Source organism: Oryx dammah, unplaced genomic scaffold, assembly GCF_014754425.2.
Source record: "Oryx dammah isolate SB20612 unplaced genomic scaffold, SCBI_Odam_1.1 HiC_scaffold_29, whole genome shotgun sequence".
NCBI classification, from domain to species: Eukaryota; Metazoa; Chordata; class Mammalia; order Artiodactyla; family Bovidae; genus Oryx; species Oryx dammah.
Genome location: NW_024070213.1, coordinates 3,929,967 through 3,946,014, shown reverse-complemented (window position 1 = coordinate 3,946,014; position 16,048 = coordinate 3,929,967). Strand labels below are relative to the sequence as shown.

Below are 16,048 nucleotides of genomic sequence, written 5' to 3'. Positions count from 1 at the left end.
CGTCTCCTGGGTCGAATGTTCAGTATCTCGGTCTGGGTGGTGGTCACGTAGGTGTATGCGTATCTAGTAATTTATTGGGCTGTACACTTAAGATTTGTACCCTTCGTTGTGTGTCAGTTTTTACTTTATGTGAATAAAAGTTTTGGCTAAGTAAATCCTGTTAAGGACACTTTTTAATAAGGAAAAAATTTAAAAGAAAAAACTATAAAGCACTGAAGTATGGGTGATGACTTAGTCACATGTTTGTTAACTGAGCATCTCTGTGCTCAGCACAGTGCTGTGCGTCTTGGTAGATATGGACCAGTGTAAGGTGTTGGAAAGTTGGTGTGTGTCTCAGCTGGTTCATGGTATTGTTTCTGGTGATTTACTGCTTTGCGTTGATCAGCTGTGTCAGTGCATAAGAAACGGAGCCTTGAGATGAAAGGTGGGCGGGTGATGGCCGCAGGAAAGGCCTGTCCAGAAGCAGGAGGCCTGCCTCTGATCCGGGGTCCGCTCCAACCAGGGGGTGTCTTTGCTGGTGGCCACAGTGTAAGCACCAGAGCAGCTGTTGTTCAGATACCCCGAGCTGAGGTTTACTGTGCATTTCCCATCCTATATAATGTCCCTGTGCTTTCCTGGTGGCTCAGTGGTAAAGAATCCGCCTGCAATGCAGGAGACACGGATTTGATCCCTGGGTAGGGAAGATCCCCTCGAGTAGGAAATGGCAACCCACTCCAGTATTCTTGCCTGGAGACTCCCATGGACAGAGGGCAGGCTCCATAACTTAGTGACCAAACAGCAACAACAACGTACCCGCAGGACAAGCGGTACTGTCCCCATTTGGACAAATGGCGGAGCTGATGCTAATCATTGATAAATGGCGCAGCTACAGCGGGGGCCCTGTGCTGCCCTCGGGATCCAAGCCTACACTTTTAAAATACCAGCTGCCCGAACTCTGTGCCATGATTGGGTAGGCTTTCTGGGCTCATCTGTACAGAGTTAGGATGAGGTAAACGCTCATGTTATCTCTAGCTCACTGTGCTGGTAACTGGTTCTCAAACTCTGGTTGATACTAGAGTTGAAGGCAAAAAATCTTTATGGTTAGTAATAACTGAGCTTAGGCTAGAAGGAGGAGTTGGTGGAATTCAAGCTATAGAAATAAACACCACTCACTTTGAGAATTTGTTCCTTTAAAACTGTCTGAGCACCTCATATCTGCCAAGTTCTGAACTAGCTGATTGGAAGAAGGGTAACTTAGGTATATCCACTACTCCCTGAAGCCCATGCTGGAGGCGTGTCATTGTGTAAGAAGGGATGTGACTCAGGGGAGGCCAGGTGTCATAGGAACACAGGAGCGGTCCTGAACAGGGCAGCCGGCGTTTACCTGGTGGTTTTACATTTGTTTCAGACCTGGTGTTCACAGAAGCCAGGGAGGTCTTGCCATTGTGTTCCATTTTTGTGTCAAAAAACACACTGAAAGAAGTTATGTGCCTTCATTCTCTATGCGTTTGTGAGACAGATACAACCAGGTTTGAGCTCTGCTTTGGCAGGTATTGGCTTTGTGCCCTTGGGCAAGTAAAGTCAACACATTCTTCATCTGTGAAAAAGGGTAATAACTCCTCCAGAAGAGTATTATGAGGCTTAAATGAAAAGAAGTCCTGCCATAGTGCATGACCGTAATAGAATTGACAGTTGATAATATAGTGACCTTTTAAGGTCACACAGCTGATAAATGGAGGAACCAGGAGTTATCCTGAGGCTTTTGACTCTCAGGTTCTCCATATATCATCTTTCCCTGGCACATTCTGTCCCTCAAACTGTTAAAGAAACCCCTATAGTCTGGGAAGTATCTTTTTTTGCCTTTTAATTTTTCTTTCTAATAAGAATGAGCGTTTTAATGCTTTATAAATGTAATCACTTAATTTTTTTCTTTAAGCAGATGTTATTTGCTTTTTGCTTCTGAGTCAACTGCAGCTTTCATATCGGATACTTTGTTTTGTGACTAATTTTATATTTGCTGTTTTTGCCAGAAATAATGTTTCAAAGTTGTGATTCTTTGTTAAATCCTTAGAAATGTCAGTGTATACTGAATTTGTTAGTTGGATTATTGTCATTTATGAGTTGTCATATTTTATCATTGGGCTAACACCCTGATTTCTTTATTTGGAAGATCTTGCCTAAATCATCCAGACAGAAAAGTTGTTGCCTACTCGTCAATGATTTTGTTCACATCCCTGAATTCTGAAAGAATGAAGGAGCTGGAAGAAAACCTCAATATTGCGATTGATGTCGTAGAAGCTCACCAGAAGCAGCCTGAGTCGGAATGGCCGTAAGTGTCTTGTTAGACATGCGACTGCTTAAGAACATGCTGATGTCACTTTCCTGGTAAAGGTTCTGAGTAAAAGCTTGAATTACAACAATTGAACAATAAGTTAAAGTTTAACATATGTTGAAAAAACAAGAAAAGCCTTAGGAATGGATCCCATTTCTAGCCCTTTTTGTTTGTAAAGTAAATATGTCTTTCTCTGATGCCCTTTCTACTTGGACTTCTGCTTTGGATGGAGTGTATTTTTGATTCTCTCCCAAGGTAATTTGTTCTGTTTTTCTATAAAGTTGGAGTATTACAGGCTGTAAAATGTCTTTGTGGCATTTTATGTTTCAGATTAGTGGGACCCCACCTCGCTCATAAAATATTACCACAAAATTTTTGCATTTACAGAAATAGTAATTCTATGAAATAATTTAATCACAAATTTGAATTTTGTCACTTAGAATATGTTAACCACGATTGGATCTCTTCTGGTTATGAAGGTCTTTCTTTATCTTTGGTTCTTCCCTGGAGCAGATATTGGGTAAGAAAGTCAGTGCAATGAAATCTGAGTGGAAGTTGAGAATTTGCTTGTAACTTTGTGCAGTACCCTAGAACAGAAAGTAATATTATATTTAGAAAAACAGGCCCAGCAGCTAACATAATAAAAACTTAACAGGTAATTGACAGCTATTTAAATGACCACTTGTGAGTTGTAAGGAAAAAACCTCCTTTCCACTGGCATTCCATCTTCGTTGCTTTGTGTGTATAATGTTATTTGCAGCCAGGATTATGACATTCAGTGTAAGGTAATGTAGCCAAGAATTCCAGTTGTCTGTATAGATCTCCAGACAGAATGCTTTTTTCTGCCTGTATTTGTATTGATAAATTATGAGTGACAGTTATTATCCTTTAAATAGTTCGACAGTGAAAATGGGGCTTCCCTGATGGCTCAGTGGTAAAAGAATCTGCCTGTGATTCAGGAGACATGGGTTTGATGCCTGGGTTGGGAAGATTCCCTGGAGGAGGAAATGGCAACTCACTCCAGTGTTGTTGCCTGGAGAATTCCATGGACAGAGGACCCTGGCAGGCTGCAGCCCGTGGGGTCACAGAGTCAGACACGACTTAGTGACTTAACAACAGCAAGAGCACACTGCTCTTTTTTCCTTCATGTTGCCTTTTCAAGTCCTTTTTGTCACCTCTAATTTAAATGCTCTTCCTTCCCTCTTCACCTAGGGATTCACCAACTCTTGATTTCCCTGCCCCATCCATCACCTCTCTCCCCACCGCCCCACCCCCACCCCAGCCCTCTCATTAGATAAACTCTGCTGTTTCTGTAATCCATGATGTGTGTCTGTATATTACACCGAAGACATTTTTCTCTGATTGCCTATCTGTGCACGTGTCTTTCTTCACTGTTAGAGTTTGGAATTGGGGCTGGGACCTAGCCCCTTATACACGGTATTTGGAACACGGCATTTTTGAATGAAAGTTCTTGAGGGAAGATGTTTTGAGCTCCAAGTAGGTGGTTTATGAATGAACTTCAGGATCACAATTTTGTATACCTGGCTTGATAGGCTGAACTTCTTTGTCACACTTAGATGACCTACCTAAGTTAATGTGAAAATTGAGAATCTTGAATATTATTCGTATTGTTAGAAATATTTTACATCAGTGTCGTTCAGTTATTTGAAAGGTTATGGGAGAAATAGAATATGTGTTTCGGTTTTGTTTTTATATGAAGTGATGCTATGTTATGGTAGTTAATATGTTTCATTTGACTATCATACTTAAAAGGTACACTTTTATTATGTTATTTACTAAGAAGTGATTAAACTGTGTTTGTCAATATAATTAATGCTTTACTGTCATGCTTAGTACTAACCTTGGTTATGAGCAGCATATTCCTTAGTTCTTAAGTCTTCAGATACCCTCTGGTAAATACGATTCAGAGTTAATTAATAGTACTGCTCAATCTTTTTAGTTGTCACAGCAGTGCTTTGAAGAAGTATGCTTATAATCTTTGCCTTAGGGCTTCCCCAAGTTGATCTCTGAGTTTCGATGAGTGCATTGCTTGACAGTGAGGTGTTTTCGTGGTGACTTGAGAGTGCTTCAGGAGTAGACAGTCAAGCCAGTATTCACGGCTGTCGGCGGCATGTGTTTCAGGAAAAAGGAGGACATGTCTGTTTCTCTGGTTAATCTTAACACTACACTTTTGACTAAAACAATTTAATGTGTTTTGTTATACCCGAGCTTGTAGCTAAATTTCATTTTATCATTTAAGCTATAGTGAACTTTTTCCTTTTGTAACTTAGATATTAGTAAAAAGTATGGTAGGCCCTTCCCTTAAATTGAATAAATTTGAATCACTGTGATAAATTTTTTTGAAGTAAAATTGGAGAAAAATATTTTGAGGGTTTTCATTTTCTTTTCACTGCTAATGGAAAAATAGTATGTGACCCTCTTAAAACATATGAAGGTTAATTGAAGCTAATCAAAAATTCAGCAGGAATACTTTATGTATAAACTGTGTCTATAAAGTAGATAAGGCCTTGTCTGTTTTACTATGTTTCTAGTAACCAAACCCTTTCCTCCTCTTCTCTTAGGTTCTTGATTATTACAGACCATTTTCTGAAGAGCCCGGAATTGGTTAAAGCCATGTATGCCAAAATGAGCAATCAAGAAAGGTAACCCCAAAAACCAGCGTGGTTTTGAGAATTTAGCATTCCATATAGAGTATCCTGTACACATGACTGAAAAACTGTGTGGTTTCTTAGTTGGCACAAAATCTCTAAATACATGTTTCTGTGTCGGTAATGGTTTTAAATTGGTTGGTTAACATTACAGCTCAGCCACAACAGCAGCGATTTACCGAGCGTTGCAGAATTCAGGTTGGCGCCATTATTCAGTAAAGCCGTATGAAAAAACGTTGAGAACAAAATGTTAGACTTGTCCTTCGTGTTTATAAAAGTAATTCCTGCATCTGCGTATTAGAGCTCTATAGATGGAATGTGCTCATCTGTTCACATCCCTGTTGTGAGGATTTGGGATCCACTCTGTAGATGTGCAGTTTTCCAGTGTGTGCTTTAGAATGAGAGAAAATCAATACGTGTCTTCGGCCTTCGCTGCCGTGTAGTGGGAGGGGCTGTGCCCGCGGAGCCCAGAGACCGTGGCACCTCGGCCCTGCGCCCGTTGTCTGGGTGCCCTCGGCCAGGCCTCTCACCTTGCTCTCAGGCTCCTGGCCTGTGAAGTCAGAAGAGCGAGTGAGATGGTCTAGGGCTCTGTCCATCCCCAAGTGTAGGTTTTTCCTAACCTAATTGGAAATGTTGCCCTAGGAGAATAAGACTTATTCAGAAATCACAGATCTGATGATCAAAAACCTTTAAAAATGTTAATCTTTTGATTATAGTCACAATTTTTATAATTGCCGTGGTTTCGAAATTCTTTCAGTGCATTTGGGTTCCAACAGTTAATCTTCATGCACTTCTTTGCAGTCTTGTTAAGTAGTGTTTTTTTGTTCTTAAATATCTTTAACAAAAAGGGAAAGTTCATGCTTTTAAAATTCATTCAAATGCCATATTTATAAATCCAGTGCCCCCCCCCACCACATATGCATACTTTTCCTGCAGAAGAATAATTAAAATAAGTATGTGAAGAACAGGGCTGTGAATTAGTACATTGCTCTGCAGAGAGGAACATCTGAAAACAAGAACCACAGTTGTATTGTATTTCAGTATCAAAGCTTGTTTTTCATGTGTTCCTATCAAATGATCTTTTGTTAACTGATCCATTTCCTAACCCAATGAAGATGACAGACAAGCGTTTCCCATTTTTATTACAGAAACTGCAGCCACCGCTTCGCAGCGTCATACAGATTTCTTGCTAGGGCGTCACCTCCCCTGCCCCGTTATTTTTCTTGCACAGGAGAAGTGCCTCTATTGCTCACACACTTGCTGGCAGTGTGGCAGCAGTGGATTGCCAGTGTGAGGCCAGGATGGGGGCTTTTTTATCCTGTGCTGTCCGTGTTTCCTAACCAGTGCTTGGCACATGATAGGTGCTAAACAAGTTTTTGAATGAAAGCGTGTGTGACTGAATGGGTTTTCTCACTGGTGTATTTGTTACTGTAACATCACTCGCTGGGTGGGAAACCTTAGTGCCCTCCCCCCGCCGCTGCCTCCACTCCAGTTTCCCTTGGTCAGTAAGCCTTACCACCTAGACCATTTCAGTGTGTGGCGAATTCACTCCTGTCACAGCTCTGGTTTACATACTACCTTTGACTAGACATGGGCTTTAGTGTATTTAAAAACTGTGATAAAATACACTTAATACAGAAGTTACCATTGTAACCTTTTAAAAATGTGCAGTCAGTAGTTTAAGTATAGTCATGTTGTTGGTGCAGCCAGTCTCCAGAACTGTTTCCTCTTGTACCATTGAAACTGTACCCATTGGGAACTTCCCTGGGGGCCTGGTGTTCAAGAATCTGCCTTGCAGTGCTGGGGACTCAGGTTCCATCCCTGGTTGGGGAACTAAGATCTCTTGTGCCACAGGGCAACCTGAGAGCCTGCACACCGCAAGGAAGAACCTAGAGAACACAGCTAAGACCTGATGCAGCCAAAAATTTAAAAAAAGAAAAGTCTACCCATTAAACAGCTGCCCATTTCCCCTCCCCCAGTCCCTGGAAAGCACCATGCTGCTTTCTGTTGCTGTGATTTGACTCCTCTAAGTACGGTTGACTCTTGAACAACGCGAGGGTTTAGCGGTGCCGACCAGCAGCGCAGTGGGAAACCCGAGTTTAACTTACAGCCGGCCTCTGCATCCGAGGATCCTCCGCATTCTCAGATTCAACTGCCTGCAGATGGCGTCATGCGGTGGTGCCTGTTTACTGAAAAATTCTGTGTCCACGTGGGCCTTTGCAGATACTGCCTGTGTTGCCTTGGCTCTCCTGAGTTGCCCAGGCAAAGTTATTTGCATCCTCACCTGCGCATCTATCATGATCATTTGCTTTTCTGCTGGAATATGTATTCTTCAAGGACAAAGATTGAATCTTGTGAGTTCTCTATTCTTAACACCTGCCAGAATCAGTACTAGAACATTACTGGAAAGGGAAACTCTACTGATACCAAATACTTACTGAAGCATCTCTTCAGGATGCCGACTCTGTCGATACTGTGGACTGCAGATGACCCCATCCGCCGGGAGGACGTGTTTTGCCGCCAGGGGCCTGGCGTGGCTTGGCTGGTTCGGGTGAAGCTCGCTGCGGGAACTGCTGGGCCTGGCGGCTTGTCTTTGCTTAGTGGCAGGAGGAGGGGATGAGGGCTTTGCAAGAGCGCTCAGAGGTCTGTAGAGAAGTGGAGGCTGCTGGGTTCCCTGGTGACTCGTTTTGGGCAACGATGGATGATTCTTCAGAGTGCCATGCTGACAGACCAACAGAGCTGAAAAGACATGGCTTTCTCAGCGGGGGTGTTTGATGAAATTAACTTTGCCCTTGCTTCTGGAGTGGCTCTCCATGCTGCCCTGTGAGAACTGAGAAGACAGGACACGTTCCGTGTCCTGGGGTTCAGATGAGGGACTACACTGGAGATTTCTGGGGCACTTGTGTGTGGTGTCTCATTTCGGGACACACAACAGGGTCTACTGAGCAGTGCCCAGGCTGTGGCCCCAGGCTGCTGAGCTAGAGAATCCAGTTGGGTTGGGGGCTGTTAGATTAAAAAACTTGTGGTGGCTCAGTCAGTAAAACAGGCACGGTGTTCATTAAGCCCCTGCTCGTGGTCTCTAGGGCCTGAGGGTGGACGGTGCCCCCTCCTTGCCCCCGGCGTGGGTGTGTAAGTGGGGAGGCGAACCTTTCTTGTGCTGGTTCTACTGTTGTCATGGTGAGTTGACTCCTTCACCCTGGTAGTTTATTTGGGCTGATTACTGGGTGAAGATACTTTGGATACAGAGTTAAAATCAACTCCCATAATGTGATTATGCAGAAACGAGTGCCTGTGTTTATACAACTTTCCAGTCCCCATTCCCAGTGAATTGGAGTGACACTGAGTTAAACTGGCTGCTCCTAGAAACCAGCTTGTGGAGTTACCAGGTTTATAATCTGTGTTGCGGTGTTTTTCAGTTGCTTAGTTGTGCCTGACTCTTTGTGACCCCTTGGAGTACAGCATGCCAGGCTTCCCTGTCCTTCACCATCTCCCAGAGTTTGCTGAAACTCATGTCCATCGAGGCAGTGATTCTATCGAACTGTCTCATTCTCTGCCACCCCCTTCTCCTTTTGCCTTCAGTCTTCCCCAGCATCAGTCTTTTCCAGTGAGTCAGCTCTTCGCATCAAAGTACTGGAGCTTCAGCAAAGCTGTCTGCAAAGTTATCATCTGTATGGCACAGGGTAGAAGAGCGGAGGCTAGTCGCAGTAGTTATGCCACTCTCTGCTTTGGATAAGGCACTCTTGGAACCCTGTCTCATCTGTGGAATGAGGGTAGTGGCGGTAGGCACCCCATGAAATCGTTGTGATTACCAACTGAAATCTGTATGAAGCTCTCAGTGCTGGCATGTAATCATCGCTTGGTGAAAGTGAGGTGGTGTTTCTGTGTGCATATTTCTACTATTACTACTCTAGTGAGCTTGACTTTTTCCTCCAGGTAGCATCACTGTTAGGTATGGAGGCACCATGCAACCATTATCCTTTAATCCTCAGAGAGACCTTCTGAAATAGTTTTATTCTTGCCATTTTTTCACATCAGGTATCTGAGACTTTTAAGGTTAAGGTGTTTGTCCTGGGTTACAAAAGTAGCTGAGGTGGTATTTGAACTCAGTGTGTCTGATGCCAGAGTCATTGATCATTTTCCCTGTAATGCACTAGCTTCTCATACATGTAATTTTTGACAGGATTAATAAGATTAATCCAGCAACAGCCTATATCTTGGTTAGCCTGTTGTCCAGGTTAATGAAAGTTTTGGCCTTTGTGGCATGCCATTCAACAAATCTTTCAGGTGGAGTAGTTCAAATATAAATTGAGAATTTGTTGGAGATGTCAGTCTTTTTGAATTACAGATGTTTTAGTTCCAGAATTGTAAGCTATTATTTCCTACCCTAGAATGCTCGTAAAACTCTCTCTCACTTTTTCCCCTCGTCCTTTGGCCCGTCACTCCAGTCCTCTCATGACCTACCCATTTTAGGGCAGTGCAAGCACGGGCTCTTGAGATTGCAGACTGCATCAGTTGAGGCATAACTTTAAAGTATGAACCTTGCTGTAGATTTTTTCCATAAAATTGTTCCCATGTACATTGCTTTCTGTTTTTTTATGAAATAGGACTCGTCATTTTGAGGACAGAGTATGTAACTATCAGAAGTGAATTAGAAGTAGATGGCTCATGATAGCCGGCGATCAAGGGGTGAGTTGAGGGGTGTGTCGGGGGGCCCGAGTCAGCTCCCGTGCTGGTCTCCGGGTTGCAGGAAGTGAGACTGAGCTGTTGTGATGGCTCTGGGCAGCGGGTCTCTGGCCTCTGGCTAGCTCTTTCTGGTTCTGCAGCCTCCGCTCCTGGGGGAAGGGGCCTCTTAGGCCACCCGCGTTCCGCCATGTTTTCAAGGGAGTGTTCGGTGTGGTCCCCTCGCAGCTGCAGGAAGCAAGAGGTTCCCCATTCTGTCCCATTTCCCCGACTCCGCAGGACTTGCCAACACACACGCGCTTTCCGGCATAGAGCTGGGGCTGGCAAATGCAGTGCACAATCAAAGTAAATGCCTCTGAAAAACAGTTTCCTACTCAAGTTCTATGTCCTGTGTGGAATTCCTTTATTTTATGAGAAAGATGGGATTTTTTTTTTTTTTTTTTGGTTTTTTGTTTGTCTGTTTGTTTTTTGTTTTTCTTGGCTACACCGCGTGGCTTGTGGGATCTTAGTTCCCCAATCAGGGTTTGTACCCAGGCTCTTGGCAGTGAAAGCGGGGAGTCCTAACCACTGGACCGCCAGAAAATCCCTGAGAAGGATGATTTGGGTGGTGGCTAGAAGCAGAGGGAGTTAGAGAGTTCGGTGGGAACTCTGGGTGGGAGGACCCCGTCTTCCAGACTAAAGTTTTTAGACCCACTCCCCAACAGTGGGCGGAGAAGCCTATGGCATCCCACTCCAGTACTCTTGCCTGGAAAATCCCATGGACGGAGGAGCCTGGTAGGCTGCAGTCCATGGGGTCGCTAGGAGTCAGACACGACTGAGCAACTTCACTTTCACTTTTCACTTTCATGAATTGGAGAAGGAACTGGCAACCCATTCCAGTGTTCTTGCCTGGAGAATCCCAGGGATGGGGGAGCCTGGTGGGCTGCAGTCTATGGGGTCGCACAGAGTCGGACACAACTGAAGCGACTTAGCAGCAGCAGCAGCCAACAGTGGGAGCCCTTAAAAGTTTTTATTGCTAGATGACTTAATATAAGGAGGATCATTTAATGAAGTATAATTTATTGCCAGGTACTTTTCAAGCTTGGTGTATATCTTTATATTTTAAAGATTCATCCCTGATTTTTTTTCGTTCACACTCACTCCCTTCCTGTCTCTTAGTTCTCCCATTGCCTAATAGAGTGGAGCGGCGCCTCTCCTGAGCAGAGGAGGCGCCCTGGAGCACCGCTGCCTCTGCCTGCTGTGTGAGGCGGCCTTAGCGGGGCGCCTGGGGCGCCAGAGCCTTCCCGCAGCGCGCGGTCGCCTCGACTAACACTGCCCTGTGGCCTGCCGCTGTCCTGACCCCTCCCAGCTCTTTAGGACTTGCTTCTCCCTCCTTCAGCATCTGCGTGGCGTTGGTCCTTGCCCCCACTTAGGACCTGTCTGTTTGTTGCTCATTCCTCTTAACCCTGTTCTGGGTGATCGTCCCCTGGGTGCTCAGTTCCCTAAAGATAGGGATCATGCCTTCTTAGACCTGGTAATACCTCCCACGTTATCCCAACTTACAGGGAATGTCTTTAGGGCAGACCTTCAAGTTCCTCTTGGATCACATCATGTGTGGCCTATGTGGCCTCTTCCCTGGCCTCTCAGAGGTCAGAGGTCGTCCTGCTCAGGGAAGGTGGGAGGCCTGGCTTTGTGGCTGGAGCACCCTGTTGTCTTCAAGGATTGTATGTGAATTAGAGAAAACAGATGTATCTGAATGCATACTGAACTATTCGTTGTTCTTCTCTGCTCAGTTGAGGGGATTATTTGTTGTATTTTGGATTAATAACTGCTGTAAGAAATGTGGGGTTTTAGGAGTTTTGAAAATCGCTAAGCTCTGTGGGTGATTTTCGTAGACCAATGATCTTTCTGAAGAGGCCTTACAAATAGCTGTGAAAAGAAGAGAAACAAAAAGCAAAGGAGAACAGGAAAGATATACCCATTTGAATGCGGAGTTCCAAAAAATAGCAAGGAGAGATACGAAAGCCTTCCTCAGTGATCAATGCAAAAAAATAGAGAAAAACAATAGAATGGGAAAGACTAAAGGTCTCTTCAAGAAAATTAGAGATACCAAGGGAACATTTCATGCAAAGATGGGCTCAATAAAGGACAGAAATGGTCTGGACCTAACAGAAGCAGAAGATACTAAGAAGAGGTGGCAAGAATACACAGAAAAACTATACAAAAAAGATCTTCACGACCCAGATAATCATGATGGTGTGATCACTCACCTAGAGCCAGACATCCTGGAATGCAAAGTCAAGTGAGCCTTAGGAAGCATCACTACGAACAAAGCTAGTGGAGGTGATGGAATTCCAGTTGAGCTGTTTCAAATCCTGAAAGATGATGCTGTGAAAGTGCTGCACTCAATATGCCAGCAAATTTGGAAAACTCAGCAGTGGCCACAGGACTGGAAAAGGTCAGTTTTCATTCCAATCCAAAAGAATGCTCAAACTACCACACAATTGCACTCATCTCACACACTAGTAAAGTGATGCTTAAAATTCTCCAAGCCAGGCTTCAGCAATATGTGAACCGTGAACTCCCTGATGTTCAAGCTGGTTGTAGAAAAGGCAGAGGAACCAGAGATCAAATTGCCAGCATCCGTTGGATCATCGAAAAAGCAAGAGATTTCCAGAAAAGCATCTATTTCTGCTTTCTTGACTATGCCAAAGCCTTTCTGACTGTGTGGATCACAATAAACTGTGGAAACTTCTGAAAGAGATGGGAATACCAGACCACCTAACCTGCCTCTTGAGAAATCTGTATGCAGGTCAGGAAGCAACAGTTAGAACAGGACATGTAACAACAGACTGGTTCCAAATGGGGAAAGGAGTACCTTAAGGCTGTATATTGTCACCCTGCTTATTTAACTTCTATGCAGAGTACATCATGAGAAACGCTGGGCCGGAAGAAGCACAAGCTGAAATCAAGATTGCCGGGAGAAATATCAATAACCTCAGCTATGCAGATGACACCACTCTTACGGCGGAAAGTGAAGAGGAACTAAAGACTCTCTTGATGAAATTGAAAGAGGAGAGTGAAAAGGTTGGCTTAAAGCTCAACACTCAGAAAACTAAGATCATGGCATCTGGTCCCATCACTTCATGGGAAATAGATGGGGAAACAGTGTCAGACTTTATCTTTTTGGGCTCCCAAATCACTGCAGATGGTGATTGCAGCCATGAAATTAAAAGACGCTTACTCCTTGGAAGGAAAGTTATGACCAACCTAGATAGTATATTCAAAAGCAGAGATATTACTTTGCCAACAAAGGTCCGTCTAGTCAAGGCTATGGTTTTTCCAGTGGTCATGTATGCATGTGAGAGTTGGACTATGAAGAAAGCTGAGCGCCGAAGAATTGATGCTTTTGAACTCTGGTGTTGGAGAAGACTCTTTTGAGAGTCCCTTGGACTGCAAGGAGATCCAACCACTCCATCCTAAAGGAGATCAGTCCTGGGTGTTCATTGGAAGGACTGATGCTGAAGCTGAAACTCCAATACTTTGGCCACCTCATGCAAAGAGTTGACTCGTTGGAAAAGACCCTGATGCTGGGAGGGACTGGGGGCAGAAGGAGAAGGGGACGACAGAGGATGAGATGGCTGGATGGCATCACCAGCTTGATGGAGAAGAGTTTGGGTAAACTCTGGGAGTTGGAAACGGACAGGGAGGCCTGGCGTGCTGCGATTCATGGGGTCGCAAAGAGTCGGACACGACTGAGCGACAGGACTGAACTGAACTGAAAGTAGTGAATGAAAGTTAGCCCACTTACCTGTGCTCTTGTTACAGTAGGTGATGCATTGTATAACTGACCTTGACAGCATTATTGAAATGTGGAATTCTATTTCACTGCTCAAAGTAATGCATATAACAAGGTGCTTATTTCTGTAGCTTATTCACTGCAAAGAGATCAAGATTTTGAAAAATAGGTTATTGATGAATTGTATTCACAAAATATATGTTTTCCCTAAGTAGACATTATAAATAAGTTAGGAATTTAAAAATAAAAGTACTCTCCTAAAATGGTCTCTATAAGTATTTTTAGTATTCTACAATTTCAGTATTACATATTCACGTAAAAATCTTCTCTGTTTCACAGGGTTACGTTGTTAGACCTTATGATCGCCAAAATAGTGGGCGACGAGCCACTGACCAAGGATGACGCCCCTGTGTTTTTGAGTCATGCTGAGTTGATCGCGAGCACTTTTGTGGACCAGTGCAAGATTGTGCTAAAACTGACCTCTGAACAGCATGCCGACAATGAGGTGAGTGAACAGAGAGGTTTTCTGACTCAGCCAGGTCCTTGGTGACAAAAACTTTAAGTATTATTTAAGTAACATACCTGCTGGGGACTGAATGCTTGTGGCTGGACTGCCTCTGAAGTTCCTGGTCACAACCTGGTGCCCAGGGTGATGGTGACAGGAGTAGGGCCTTTGGAGACAGTTGGGTCATGAGGGCCTCACAGATGAGGTTGTAGAAGATACCCTGGAAAGTGTCCATGCCCCTTGAACCAGAAAGCCACAGTGAGAAGGCGGCCCTCTGCAGCCCTGAAGGGGGCCCTCCCCAGAACCCAGCTGGGCTGACACCATGATCTTGAACTTCCAGCTTCCGGAACTAAGAGAAATAAATGTTGTTTATGAGCTACTCTGTCTGGTATTTTATTACAGCTGCCCAAGCTAAGACAGTATTCTTATTTTAGAACCGTTAACGAAAATACAGATTAGTGAAAGTAGTGCCCTTATTCTTACCATCCTGAGTTTATGACTTAAGAAACCGTAGTTAATATATCTTCTGGGCAGTCAGCACCAAATATGTGCATGCACACACAGGCTTTCACAGAGAAATCCTTTTACGCTGCCTGTTTGTAAGTCGCTGTTTTTCCTTCTGCTGAGTGTGAAAAAGCTGCATGAGGGCAGAGGTTTGGACAGTAACGTTCCTAGAACCGTGCGCAGAGGAGGCACTTGGCACCTGCCTGCTGAATGCATTCGTAAAGCATGCACAGTGAACGCCGTGAAATGCTGCCACGGCGTTCTGTGTATCGCCTTTGCCGTACCTGCCCTCAGTCCTGCTCATTGCAGTCAGTGCTGTCATCTGTCCGCTGTCTCTGGGTGGGCAGGTGGGCCCCAGCCCACAGCGTCGCCTTGAGAGCTGTGTGTGGGCGTGTGCACCTGTTCACTCCCACAGTGATTGTGCCCCTTCTGCCATGCAAGTGCATTTCTTTCTTTGTGAAAATACCTTTCTCACAGTTGCTTTGCTGTGGACTTGCTGTGGGTCCCACACAGGCCATGCTGGGTCTCGCTGATAAGGTCAACTTCTTACCCTTATGTCTGTGATAGAAGAGAGGAAAGTCTTCTTACTCTTGGGCTGCTTTCCTTTCTGGGGAAAGATTCGCCCCTGTTTCCAGCAGGAGGAGCAGTGAGCTATGCTTCAAGAACTTTTAAAAAAATGAATTTTCCAGGAGACAGAAAACGAAGTAAAACTTAGTACTTGTTACATCACAGCTTTAACCTTTTTCACAACATGAACATTTATAGTATAGATGATATCAATATTGTAATAAGACATTACCTGATGTAACTTTTTATGTTTAGGAAAAGCTGTATCTTTCACACTTTTTTCTTTAACAGTGGGAGAAATTATTACATATTAATAGCTAGAAAATTGTAGTTTTGGGGGGAAAGCCCAAATAGTCCACCTTTTGAAAATCCATCAATCTATACACTCAAATTGCCAACATCTGTTGGATCATAGAAAAAGCAAGAGAATTCCAGAAAAACATCTACTTCTGCTTTATTGACTACACTAAAGCCTTCGATTGTGAGATCAAAAGAAACTCTGGAAAATTCTTCAAGAGATGGGAATACCAGATCACCTTGTCTGACTGCTGAGAAATCTGTATGCAGGTCAAGAAACAACAGTTAGAACCAGACACGGAACAACGAACTAGTTCCAAATTGGGAAAGGAGTACATCAAGGCTGTGTATTGTCACCCTGCTTATTTAACTTATACATAGAGTACATCAGGCGAAATGCTGGGCTGGATGAAGCACAAGCTGGAATCAAGATTGCCAGGAGAAATAACAATAACCTCAGATATGCGGATGACACCACCCTTATGACAGAAAAAGAAGAACTAAAGAGCCTCTTGTGAAAGAGGAGAATGAAAAAGCTGGCCTAAAATTCAACATTAAAAAAATGAAGATCATGGCATCCGGTCTCATCACTTTATGGCAAATAGATGGGGAAACAGTGAGAGACTTTCTTTTCTTGGACTCCAGAATCACTGCAGATGGTGACTGCAGCCATGAAATTAAAAGGCGCTTGCTCCTTGGAAGAAAAGCTATGACCAACCTAGACAGCATATTAAAAA

General features: G+C 44.0%; 1 protein-coding gene across 1 annotated transcript in view; it reads left to right on the top strand.

Moving 5' to 3' along the window:
* Positions 1 to 16,048, top strand: part of ATXN10 (ataxin 10) — a 146,505-nt gene that overhangs the window by 41,200 nt on the left and 89,257 nt on the right. The window contains exons 5-7 of the mRNA XM_040234548.1: positions 2,150 to 2,308; positions 4,894 to 4,974; positions 13,778 to 13,943. Of these exons, the coding sequence (XP_040090482.1) occupies positions 2,150 to 2,308; positions 4,894 to 4,974; positions 13,778 to 13,943 (406 nt within the window). The remainder of the gene's footprint in view (positions 1 to 2,149; positions 2,309 to 4,893; positions 4,975 to 13,777; positions 13,944 to 16,048) is intronic.